The sequence below is a fragment of the Apteryx mantelli genome, chromosome 13 (assembly GCF_036417845.1).
Source record: "Apteryx mantelli isolate bAptMan1 chromosome 13, bAptMan1.hap1, whole genome shotgun sequence".
NCBI lineage: Eukaryota > Metazoa > Chordata > Aves > Apterygiformes > Apterygidae > Apteryx > Apteryx mantelli.
In genome coordinates, this window is record NC_089990.1 from 728582 (window position 1) to 740903 (window position 12322).

Consider the following 12322-nt stretch of genomic DNA (forward strand, 5'->3'; position numbering starts at 1 on the left):
CAACTCCTGTTGAAGTCAGTGGCAATAAAAGAGCCATGTGCGAAAGGACATAAGGCTCATGCTTGAAATATACGGTTGTGTTCTTAGCTAAATGTGGTTCTTGCACTTAGATGTGAGTCACAGATCCTTGTTCAGGCATGAGCCATGCAATTCCATTGACATGAAGCCAGTTATTTTTAATATTTTGTTAGCTAATGTCATGTACGGAAGATAATGTTTTAAAAGCAATGTTTACTACTGATAACATCACGGTTATCTCAGATATGACAGTACTTGGAACGACTGGAACAGGGTTCTGTGTCATCTAAGTCTGCGTGCAAGTGCATTTTCGGTTTGTGGATTGGCATCTTCTTGAGCATTATTGCCAGCCAGTGAGATTTGCAGCTATAGCATGGTCAAGGTGCGAAAGCACCGGCCAGACTCCCCAAAGAGCGAGCAGGTCCGTGGACAGAAGAGGGCTGTGCTCCAGGGACTGCCAGCTGACGGGCGGTCAGGCAGGGACGTAGTCAGCTCGGCGGGGTGAATGACAGCCGTGGGTGTGGAGGCAAATCCCGAATTAGAGGTTTTCTGAAGGCCAGTCCAGCTGGCTCCTGGTGTTTAAGTGTTGTTCACACTGTGCTGTAGCAGGCACGTTTCTGCAGGATGCACTTAAATCCTGGAGCTAATTCCAAGCCCACTCGTGCAAACATTAATGCTGTGCAGTTCGATTAATGAGCTGGTGCAATGGTGGGAGATCTTAGCGGTCAAAGCACAGCCAGGTAAAGAACAGTGTTGTAGCTTCTCATTTCAGTCTGCTGGGTTGTTCTGTGCTAAAATTACTGTGGTAGTTGCAGCATAAGATTCAGTAAAAATGGAAGAGTGAAGGGGGCAGTAATTGTGTGCGTTCAGCTATATCAGACTGATGGAAAACAGAGGGAGTATAACCAGTATGCATAGCGTTATATTAGCATGGTGAGTTGCTTAACTAATTAATCTTGTTGGAGCAGGTAGGAATAGACTGCAGGAGCCATGCATATAAAGAAGCAAACCTACTTTCTCGTGGTCTGTCTTAACAGTCAGAAGCTCTGGGCGCTGGAAGGGAAGGGCGTCGCATTGCACATCCTTGTGCCTTGGCTCCTTTTGGATGGGATGTGCCTTCTTTTATTGCTGAGATGGAAACTTTGCGAGTTATGAGAAGTGGTTGACTTTTCTCTTATCCATGATTGCCCTTGGTTTTCTGGGTATGTTGTGAAATCCAGGCTGTTTGGTGAAATTAACTATTGACAAAAAAATGCTTGAACTGCAAAATTATGGTTCCTACTCTACAGAAAGATTTGCATGCGTCATGGGCTAAAACAAGCTGTATTAATTCCTTAAAGAACACTTCTGAAATGACAGTAAAATTCTTCCTATGACAATAAGGAGGATATTGAGGTTGTTTTTATTCCCCTCTGAAAGTTGCTGTGCTCCTTTGTGAGCAGCTCTGACCTTGGCCTTCAAGTGGTGAACTAGGGCTGGAATCTCTGCCCGACGTCATTACTACACAAGTTGTGTCTGCTTGCACGGTGCTATCTCTGTTCTTTGGGTTTCTAAGCTAGTGTGACACTTGCCATATATCGTGCAGACTGCATTCGTGTGGTTCGGAGTCCCCCACAAGGCTGCCAGCGCTCATTCTTGTCGGATCTCAGTATTTCTGGCGCACCATGGGTGGGTGCAATCAGCAGGTACTGACAGAGTAAAACATCCACTTCATCAGAGGAAACGTTTTGAATATCACATCATGAGCTTTCGGCTTAGCAATCCCTTCTGCTGCCTGTTTGGAGGTGCAGGAACTGTAAATACTGTGGATCATTCAGGACCTCCATAAGCCACCTTTTGGCTCATTAGAGGTGTTATTTCCTATATATTTTGAGAGCTTCTTTAAAGTGTTCTCATGGAGGCTGGCAGGAAAGCAGGTCATTAAAGGTAGCTTTATCAAGGCTCAGTCTCAGTCGCTTACACTTTCTGTTATCTCTATTTTACAAGGCCTGTCTTTTTTTTTTTAAAAAAAAAAGTCAAATTGGTATCTCCTTGAAATCAAGGGCATACTTGGGCAAATCCTGTCAACTCCTCGCACAGTGACTGCTGGCAATAAAGGTGCAGGAATAGGTCAGAAATTGTTCGGTCTTGTCGTTCAGCGTTGGTACAGTCCCATGGTTCAGAAGGTCTGGTGTCTTTCGGGGATAATAGTAGAACAGCTGCTGTAACATTAATCTTCAGGCATGATGGGACACTCGAAGCTAAATGCTTCCCTTGTGTAAACTCCCTGAAGGCAGCAGTGTTACGCCAGGAATGAACTTGTCCCGCAGCCAGTACTAACCTTTACTGTTCGCCAGTTCCGCTCATTTCCATCTCTAAGCGGACAGCTAGGGACACGACTGCCCGAACGCCTCACCGCGCTAGTACGTGCACCAGACCCCGGGTGCCTGCTGGGGCTCAGCCAAGCGTCTTCTGTAGGTGCACTTCTACAGATGCATGAGATGCACGTGCACAGGAAGGTATGTGTGTGCTTGCACTGCTTTCCTCGTGGAGAAATCACTGCTTAGAAGATGTGTTGTTTCGGTCTGGTGCCACTCAAGCCCTAACTGCTAACCTGCTTTGCAGCTTTAAATAATTAAGCCACAAAAATACACCATGATCTTTTGGGGTTCCTGCTAATATCATCAAAACAGCTGCTATTGAGAGAGTCACTTTTGCTTATTTGCTATCTGAAATATATTGTGCAAAGAATAGGGAAGGCATATTATGGAAAAAGAAAAATTCATCTTTTTCAAATTTCTGATAGCATATAAAGGAGAAGAAAGGTAACATCATTAGAGAAGAGATATGGTATGGCTGGAATCTTAAAAATTACTGGTTAATTAAGAGATTTTTAGCAAAACTTTTTATTTCATGCTGCCTGTTATTTCTTAGTAGTGTTTACAGTAGCATCTAAAATTGAGTGTCAAGGCCCTGTTGTGCAGGATTCTTGTATAGACATGGTCAGGAGGAAACAAGTTGTGCCTAGGGACCTTATTATGTGCAGGAGAGGAGGATTATTCTGGGAGGACAGAGTGGACTACTGGGATGAGGAAGGGTGGGAGGACAAGATAGGGAGATGTTTGTTGCATCAGGACATGCGTAAACTATGGCAGATATGTTGCCAGAGACGGTATTTCCTCCATTTAATCAGCAATTCAAAAAAAGCCTTGGAAATGGAGACTGTCAGAGAAAGATAGTTCAGCAGCCTCTGTAGATGAGTCACTGGTTCTGATTGCTACTGCTAAAAAGATGAAAAGTCACTCAGAAATGTTTCTTGCCTTAAGAACAGAGGATAAAATTGTTGCTCCAGTTATTAACCTACAATTTAGGCAGAACCTGCATAGCTCTGAGATGAGGAGTATAAGATAGCAGCACTCTTGGAGGATGCAACCGGCAGCAAGATCAGAAGACAAAGATGAGCCTCATTTTTGATCTCGCCAATAATTGCACCATTTCATACTTTACTTTCACGGTTAGAGTTTTAGAAAAGACGTTTCCTTCAGCAATCATGGCCGTTACCTGCATCGAGGGCGAACTGCAGTGGTACTCTTAATTGAACTAGGTTTTTGTGTGAGGGCACATTTTTTCTAGTTTAAAAGCTGTCTTTGCTCAGATTAACTTAAGTCTTTTGAATGCAGGAGAATGGGCAATTTGAACCAAAAGAAGCTGCTCTTCTACCAGAATTAGAATGTCTAAACAAAAGATTTTAGCCAGGCAGCTGCTTTAAGCGCGTATATCGACGTGCCTGACGCAGTTCTCCTTAGGCGTTCTCCTTGAACGTTGCCGCCCCATGGAAGGCTCCCGGGCAGGGTCTGTGCACCGGGCTGGTGCTGCCGCGCTCTGCTCGGTGTCCGGCCGCGCGTGCTGCAGGGCAGCGGGGTTTTCGGCCGCCATCCCTCCAGGCCCGCTTCAGAGGATTTCTGTTCCCTCTGCTGTGTATTCATGCCGGGGTCCGGATGGACTTGTCTGAGCAGAACGATTCTTTGCAGGTGAAGAAGTCCCGGCACCATCACGTGCCCTCGTAACGTAATTGGGTTTCTGGGAGCTTGCTCCTAACGGCAGTGTACTCAAACAGTCAAACAACACCAGAAACCAAAAGCAGGTATAATTTAAAGCAAAAAATTGCAATGACTTATTGATTACTAGAAGTTAATTGCCTAGTCCAGAGTTTTTACAGAAAGCCAGTTTTAGCTAGTAATTCAAAATATTACTGTTTTCCATACTGCCTGGACATGCATTGGCTGGTAACTGTGATAAGCACTTCTGCTGCCACCGTGTCTTCCAAAAAAGCACCTTCTCAGTGTATCTGGTCAAACAAATACGTGGTAATGCCCAGTGTGTCTCAGAAGGGACCCGGTGCCAGCCGTCAGAAAAGAGGCTTGGGCGTGCAGATTAATAGGGGAAACGGCTGGATGAGAGCGCAAGTTTTCAAAGTGTCTCCCTCCACACCGCTCTTCATGCAGCGGATGGTTAGGTTAGTTAAACCTCGTGACGGAGGGCACTGTGGAGCAGCTCTGCTCTGCAGAAAGGCGCCGTGCTGCCTCCCGGCAGGTGACATCCTTCCCGCATTCCTGGGACGGTGCAGACGTGGTTCCTCTCCTGCGCGTTCGCTGCTCCACGGGAGTCGCGGGCTTTGCTGGCCGGGGACGGGTAGGAGGTGCGGGACGGCTCCAGCTCTGAGCTCTCCGGTGCCATCTCCGTCCTGGCATTTTGTTCAGCATCTCTGAGCTGTGCAAGGGCCAGAGGAGGCACTTTGTGCTTCTCCACCACGACTTGAACGAGATCGCAGGCAGAGGAGACCCAGGTCTTCGCGGGAGTCGGTGCTCTGCATCAGTTAGGAGCTGTTTTCCACCCCAGTCCTTGCTTCCAACTACCCAGAATGAAGATCACAAAATGTCTCTTTTGGACTACTGAGCTGATGAGTGGAAAATATGAAGCTAAATAATCCACTGTGACCCACTTCCAGCAGTTAATTCTAATTATTATATGACAGCTCCTGCACATTTTATTTTTGGATCGGGAGTTTGTTCCTGCCGTTCGGTGGTTGGTTGGCCCACGCTCTGCTCTGGATGCTGGTCTGGTCTGTGGCAGGGTCCCTGGTGACGTTACTCTGAATGTGCTGCATGTGACTGGCAAGAAGTAGAGGCACAGCGCTTTTAGTCGTGGGATGGGTATAAACAGGAGAATAAACATATTCACGGCAAATGCATTGTGTTTTCACCAGAGGTTCCTGGCTTTATTTAGTAGTCATGTGGATGGACAGAGTCCTAGAAGGAAGTTCAGTCTAGCAGTTGCAGGGTATTCAAAGAGGGGATGGGTAGAAAACCAGCAAGAACAAAAGCAAAAAGAAAGGAGTAGCTTAACGGAGTTTGATGGCTTGGTAGAAAATCATTTGTTTAAATTGAGAATCAAAATAATAAATTCATCTGTAGTGAAGTGACAACAGTGGCTTTAATGGATTTGGATCAAATAGCTTAATGATCATGGAAAGGCCTTTTTTGATGTGAGTAGCCACACTACTGAAGCCAAAACCACGTTAGCAGTGCAACAGCGAGTCCCAGTGGTCTCCCTTTCATAGGCAGGGCAGTCACATGGCGGTTGAAGGCACCACGCCTGTACCTTCTCCCAGTCACACCCTGTACCTGGGGCAACGTCAAGGGAGGGATCCCCGCGTGGACTTCCCGCGTATTCAGAGTGAGGCTTGGCTCCGTTGTTTCCTGCCTTCTTTCTGATCGACGCTTGGTTTGTCACGTCTCTCGAATTCAGGATTTTGCCATGAATGTTCTCCCAAGCACCATCCACTGTGCTCACCAGTAGCTCAACCTTATTTGCTAATCCCTTCCCTGTTCTCTTTCTGTTTTACTCTGCAGGTTGGATGCTGGGTGTGAACACGTCTTGCCCATTGACTATTACTTTCCACCTCAGAAGACTTGCCTGATCTGTGGTGATGAAGCATCTGGGTGCCACTATGGAGCCCTCACTTGTGGCAGCTGCAAAGTCTTCTTCAAACGGGCAGCTGAAGGTAATGCATATACAGAGAGGAGGGCAAAATCACTCTCACCCCCAAGTGCTGGGTTTCTCCACCAAAGTAGCCTAAGAGCCAAGTAATACTGACACGAGTTCTTCATTAGCAGTGAATTATTTAACATATAAGCACTGGAGGCATTTGCAGCATCATGATATGTTTTCCTCCTGTTGAAGTTAAGCAGCCTTGCTTGCTTTGGGGAACCTGCCAAGCCGAGGAGACCAAGGTCAGAGGGACAGGGACAAAGCGTGGTAGATCTCTAAGGTCTCTTAAAATGTTAAAGGAGAAACTTCATGGATAAACTGATTTCTTTAACATACGTTTGTCATTGCACATTATAGATTGTCCTCAAAAAGTAGCCAAAACAGCATGCCATAACATGGTCCTTTTCAGTATTTGATTATCTAAGTGACCGAGTTAGGCTCCAGAGTAGTCAGTTCCTGCTTTTCCCCTTGACTCTCAAGGGTTCTCTGAATTCCCATCAGCCCTCCTGTGATCTTAGACCCACAAGTCCTAATTTACTGGAAGCTATCCCTCTCTTGCTTCCCCTTCAGAGGATCATTTCTCTGAATACCTGCAAAACAGCAGCACTTCTTGTACAGCAGAATCATCTGTCTGCCAAGGTTTGTGCTCTGCTCTTTGCGTCCCAGGTCCAACCTTTGTGAAAGCAACTTCTCCTTCATGTTCAGCTTGGTAGTGCCAGGCTCTCCGGAGATAAGTGTGAGCCCAGATACTCCGTCACAACAGACACAATCCTTACGCTGTCTTCCCTTGGTAATTAGAATATAGAAGGAACTAGTCCAGCTCTTTTCTTAGGCTGGTGGGTCAGTAATTTCACTTTTTATAACTACACTTAAGAATAATGATTCCATGGCAGCAGAGTGAGACTGTTTATTGTGGAAGCTTAACTGTCCGGTAATATAATATGCCCATAAATCGCTCTTCTGACTTGTTTTCTGGAGTATTCAACGTACAAATCATAATTCTTCCTCAGTGTAAAAACAATTTATTCAGTGCACCAGCACAGCAGACATCAGTCTTACAGGCTATGATATTGCTGGAAGAGGGAGGCAGTGCAGTTACCAAGCCAGTGACCAGCACTAGGAATCAGCACGCGGTGGCCTCTGTCCTTGACTTAACACCCTGTGAACGTTTGCTTCCCCACGTCGGGCTTCACCCATCTGTAAAATGGAGGTCGTAGTTAGGAGCAGAAGAAGCGAGGTGAAGCCTGGAAGCCTGCGTTGTGCTGCCGCATTGCCTAGGCTAATAGGAACAAGGAAACAACAGCATGCTTCCAAGGGCAGGGCGGGGGTTAAAATCAGTTCGGGAGGGCGGATGCACGATGGGCTGGTTAATTCATTGTCGCAGGCTGATGGGTTCTCGCCTGCCTTTGTCAGAACACTGCTTCTAGACTAATTCCAGAATTACCGAGTGCATTTCCAGAGCTTCATTTTCCTTCGTGCATCACGCATGCCAGGAGTGACTCCTCTGAACCTGCCAGCACTAGCTCAGAGAAGACTCAGGGCTGTGTCGCAGAGGACTTTTACACCAAAAACATCCACTTGCCATACTAATAATATTAAAAAATAGTAGGTTTGGCATATTTTTCCGAAGTAGATCATTTACAGGTATGTCTCTCTGCTATAGACCAGCTCTGTGTAAGGCCAAGCGGGTTGGCTGTGCAGCCAGAGTAAATAGCACAGGTCTGTTTAAGTCAGCAAGTTGCTGTTGATTTGTAGCAAGCGGAGCCTTGGCGCTCCTTGCCAGGTAAGTCGTTGGTGAAATATTTGGTGTCAGCTGATGAGTGCCAGGGCACCGCTCCTCCTTCTGCGTCAGGGTCGAAGCCGTCCTGCGTAGAGGAGAGCCGTGCGGACGAGGGTTGTGAGTCGCTCGGTCAGGGGGACGGGGAGAGACGGGGAGACGGAGAGCTCGCAGCCCGGCCTGCTCGAGCTGCTCTGAGTCCTGTATCGTGTCGTCATTCCCTTTCTTGGTTGTGATAGATGGTGAATTTAGACAGTGTTTACTCCTCTTCTTATTTTTGAGCCTCGGGGCGTAGCGGAGGGTCAGAAGGTTTTGGCTGTGCAGGATCTGGTAGTGGATGTCGGGGGCGTACGCCAGCTTGCAGCAGCGCATGGTGCTGTGTTCCCTCCTGGCAGGTACTTCTGCCTGGAAAAAAGATCTCTGCTCTGGGATTTATTTATTTTTATGTAAGGGTGATAACTGACCTGTGCACCCGCTACAGATGGGGGGCCGGTAGGTCTGGTCTGACGGAGCATGGGAAGCGAGGGGAAGGTGGTCCTGCTCAGCCCGCAGGGGCATGCTGGCCGGGCGCACGAGCGCTCGTGGTTCCTGGGCAGCAGAAGGAACCACGGCTGCAAACGCGGAGAACGGGAAGGAGGGAGCAGAGCAGTGAAGTGCAAGTGAAAGCAAACAGTCCTCGGCGATCAGGCAAGGGGAGGGAGCTGGCGACTGGACAAGCTAGGAAGCTTCCTCATCCCGCTCTTTTAGATAATAGGACTTAATTCCGGGGGCCGCACCTCTACACTAAACTTCTAGCGGCTTTGTTTCTGTTTATCTGTCTTCTCTGCTTTCTTAGCTGTGTTCTGGCAATTTCCAAGTTCAGAAATGATTTAGGTGGGTATTATAAAGAAATTAATAGGAAGCAGTTTCTTTGGATTTCACCTAGTCGTGGGGTGCAAGCAAAGGCAGAACTCTTCATGGTTTTGTGCCTCTGAGCCTTTGGCAATAAAATGCAGTGTAAGTGCATTTTATGTATTGAATAATTAGAGCTAGGGAGCATTGGGTTACATCTTATGTTACCCTGAGGTGCATGGGTATAGCTTTTTTGGGGAGGAGACAGTAAATCAGGCTCATTTGTGGAAAATGAACACGGGGTAATGGTAGGTGATGATTTCTGTCTTACTCTTGGTGATTTTCCAGCCAGACCTTTCCTTCCTCAAGATGAGGAACAATCTTGAAAGCTGATATTTCAGTGTGTTCTTAGGTTTTAAAGTCCGTAAAATGTATCTCTGAAAACCTTAGGGCACCTTTTGACCTGCAATTGTAAAATGTTTCCAAAAGCTTCACAGATAAGAAAAAAACCCTTCCTTCTGCCTTTGTTTCCTTCCTGTTACTAATGTAAACCAGCATCTTCCAAAGGGCAGGAGAAGCAAGGTGCTGTGAACTGAAGAGCAAAACAAACAGATCACCTCATAGGGAATGGGGAATAACTAGACCCATGGTTTTTCTATTTTTCATATTTTTTGGCTAATACTGCGCTTATCTGATAATAATTCAGGGAAGTTTAAGAATTTTCTTCTTCTTCTTCTTCTTCTTCTTTTTTTTTTTTGCAAGTTCAAGTCCAGCCAGTTCTTCCAACAAGATGCTGGAACAGTTAATAGGAAAGACATGAATATTTACTTGTCGTCAGTCTGTCAGGTGTCTGGGTTTGTGAACTCTCCCAAGACCTACGTAAGACCAGGTTAAATATGGGCAAGCTCTAAGACCCACCATGCAGATTCTTCAGCTCTAATGTGGACTTGGAAGATGGACAGCCTGATTTTTGTAATCATACATGCGACTTGCTATTCTGCATTCTGACATGCGGTGGATTAGCCTTTCACCAGAGCAGTGTATTAGGGCCAACTCAACACTTTCTTGCCAGTTCTCAAGATGACGACAAGTTTAAATGAACTGTTTTCAGAGACCATCACCATGTTTTAAAATTCTTTCTCCTTCTCTTGGCTGATCTGACAGTATACCAAAGAGTCTGCAAAATGCTTTCTTGGTAGTACAGCACCATGACATTCCTGCTTTGGTGGATGGCTTCTCGGTCCGCTTTGGGCTCTCTTGGCCCTAAAGGTCCGTGTGACGAGCAGAAAGTGGAATAACTAGAGCTGCCAAACCTCAGGCACTCCTAGCACAGCCCGTTGCTTGTCTCCTGCTCTGTCTACCAGGAGAAACTGCTTTTCTCCCCTCTGCCTTCCTCAGACAAGCTCCCTTCAGCCCAGCGCAGCGGTGCTTCCCTTCGGGTGACCTGGTACATCATCACACGCAGAAGTGTGACCTGCTCTAGGTGACCCTGCTTCAGCAGGGGGTTGCACTAGACGATCTCCGGAGGTCCCTGCCAACCTCAGCCATCTGTGATGCTGTGATGACGTCTCTCTGCACCGTTCTGGTAACTGGCAGCTACTCACTGCTTCAGTTGTCGCTCAAGCAAGTTATCTGGTCTGCTTTTCACTCCGTGGATAGTCAGACCTGGCATTGGTTGGAGTTTGAAGTGGACATTTTAACTCTGAACACTTTAGAGAGCTAAAACATGATGGTATTATCTTGTTGCCAGAGGGTCAAACAGCTAAAACGTTTTTGCTCACTGGATTTAAGCTTCTTTATAGCTTCTTAAGTTTGCACAATCCTGTAGTTACTCACTTTCACAGCTTGTAGGTTACCCCTGGCTTGCTCCAGCCTTCTTATTGCTGGGTGGTCTGCCTATACTGAGCTGTTAGCTGCACGTGCTATTAGTATGCAGCATCTGTAGCTGCTTCCATACTTGTCTCGCTCTGGCTAGCTAATGTTTACGCTTGTGGACCATCATTTTTGGTTCCCTGGACAAGTTCCTTTTTGCTCTTCCGACAGCCAGCCTCCCATGCTGAGCCTGCATGCTTTTATGGCGCAGGCTGCTAAAATCCCTGCTCCAAAAATAAAATGGCAGTGCCTGACATCGCACTGGGTCGAAATGGTGCTCGAAATTTTTCTTTTTTATTTTCTTCAGTCTTTCAGTAATTATGGGTGACTGTTAACAAAACTACTTTGCAAAGATAGTTTATTAATAGTGGCTTATTGCTGGATCCGAAAAGCTAAATAGCTTTGTCCTCTTGGGTTATTTCTAATGGGAGCATAAGCTAAGTACTTTAAAGCAGTCCCAGTATCAAACTGGTAGACTCAGCCGTTGCCATATCCCAGTTCATGACAGCAACTGGAACCAGAAGTTTTAAAGGAAAGTGCTAGAAAACCTGCAGTTGCATGAGATTCTGGACTGGGGGATTTGCTCTCTCAGAAAGCTTGATCTTATTCCCTAGCAGTTAGATTTTGGTTTATGCCTTGAAATATGAGAATATAATTTCTCATCGAAAAGGTATTTAATGGGTTTTCACATCCACGATTGTAAATCTTAATCCAGATGTTGGCATGGATTACTTTGCTTTCTGGAAGACGATGCTACGCTAGGCACGACACTTCCTGCAGCAACAGGCTTTTAGTTAAATAACTTCTCTGGACTGAGCAACCATATCTGATCCTGAGCAGTTGCCAGCATCCCCGTCCGGGGGCTGCAGCGTGGGGAGGGACAAGCGGGGGGCCGGGGTGTTCTGATGCTTTTAAGTGATTCTGTCCTCGGAGCGTGGCGGCGTGGGCAGCCCTGTGCTTCTTCGCTGGGGCAGGCGGGAGATCAGGCCTGGAGCAGGTGCCAGGGAGTCCTGGCCTCTAGCACCTCTGTCGCTCGGCGAGATTTCATCGCCCTGGTGCAGCAAACAAAAGACCGGTAAAATTTTAAATAGCGAACACTGTTGTTTTTGTAATAGGAGGTAATTTAGCATAAGTATTGCTTATTCTTGCCAGTTATCTTTTGTGTGGTTTCAGAATGAGCATAAGCCCTTTCTTGATGTATGCACCAATGACTGTAGTTTGCTAAATTCCAGGAAACAGAATTAGATTAGCAGGTAAGGGCTGTTTAGACTAACTGAATTTTTTGTTCTGAAACCTGATCAAAAATAACTTCTCTTGTTTCTCCTGTGTGGTAGAAAAAGAGACATTGTAAAATGTCTTCAGGACTACTTTCAGTAAGAAAGTGATTTTAGAAAAAGGACGTTGTAAAGACAGCGTAACTGCTTGATTCTGTAAAGAGCTGGACTGCTGGATATAACAGGAGAATATGTTTAAAGTTTAGAACTGTACCTAGAGGTTTGCAAAGCTGCAGTCTCTGGTTAGGAGTAATATAGTAAATGTCTCTATTCTTTGCCAGGTGGAAAAGAAGAAAAAAATCATTCCAGTGTTAAACCCAATGAAACAAAAAATAGCACATTTTTCTTTAAATAAAGAACAGTTGATTTCAGATTTGCCAGCTTGTTCTTAAATGAAGAGAGTAAATGATGCTGAAATTTAGGAACCTCTCTGTACAGGAGAAGGTACTTAAGCCGGATGGAGCCGCTTTGTATCCAAGCCGCTCCCCACTGTTCCCTGGGCTTTGCTGTCTCCCGCGTG

At 46.2% G+C, this 12322-nt stretch overlaps 1 protein-coding gene across 1 annotated transcript in view; it reads left to right on the forward strand.

The window, feature by feature from the left end:
- Nucleotides 1-12322, forward strand: part of AR (androgen receptor) — a 59652-nt gene that overhangs the window by 20934 nt on the left and 26396 nt on the right. Inside the window, exon 2 of the mRNA XM_067304482.1 lies at nt 5910-6061. Coding sequence (XP_067160583.1) covers nt 5910-6061 — 152 coding nt within the window. The remainder of the gene's footprint in view (nt 1-5909; nt 6062-12322) is intronic.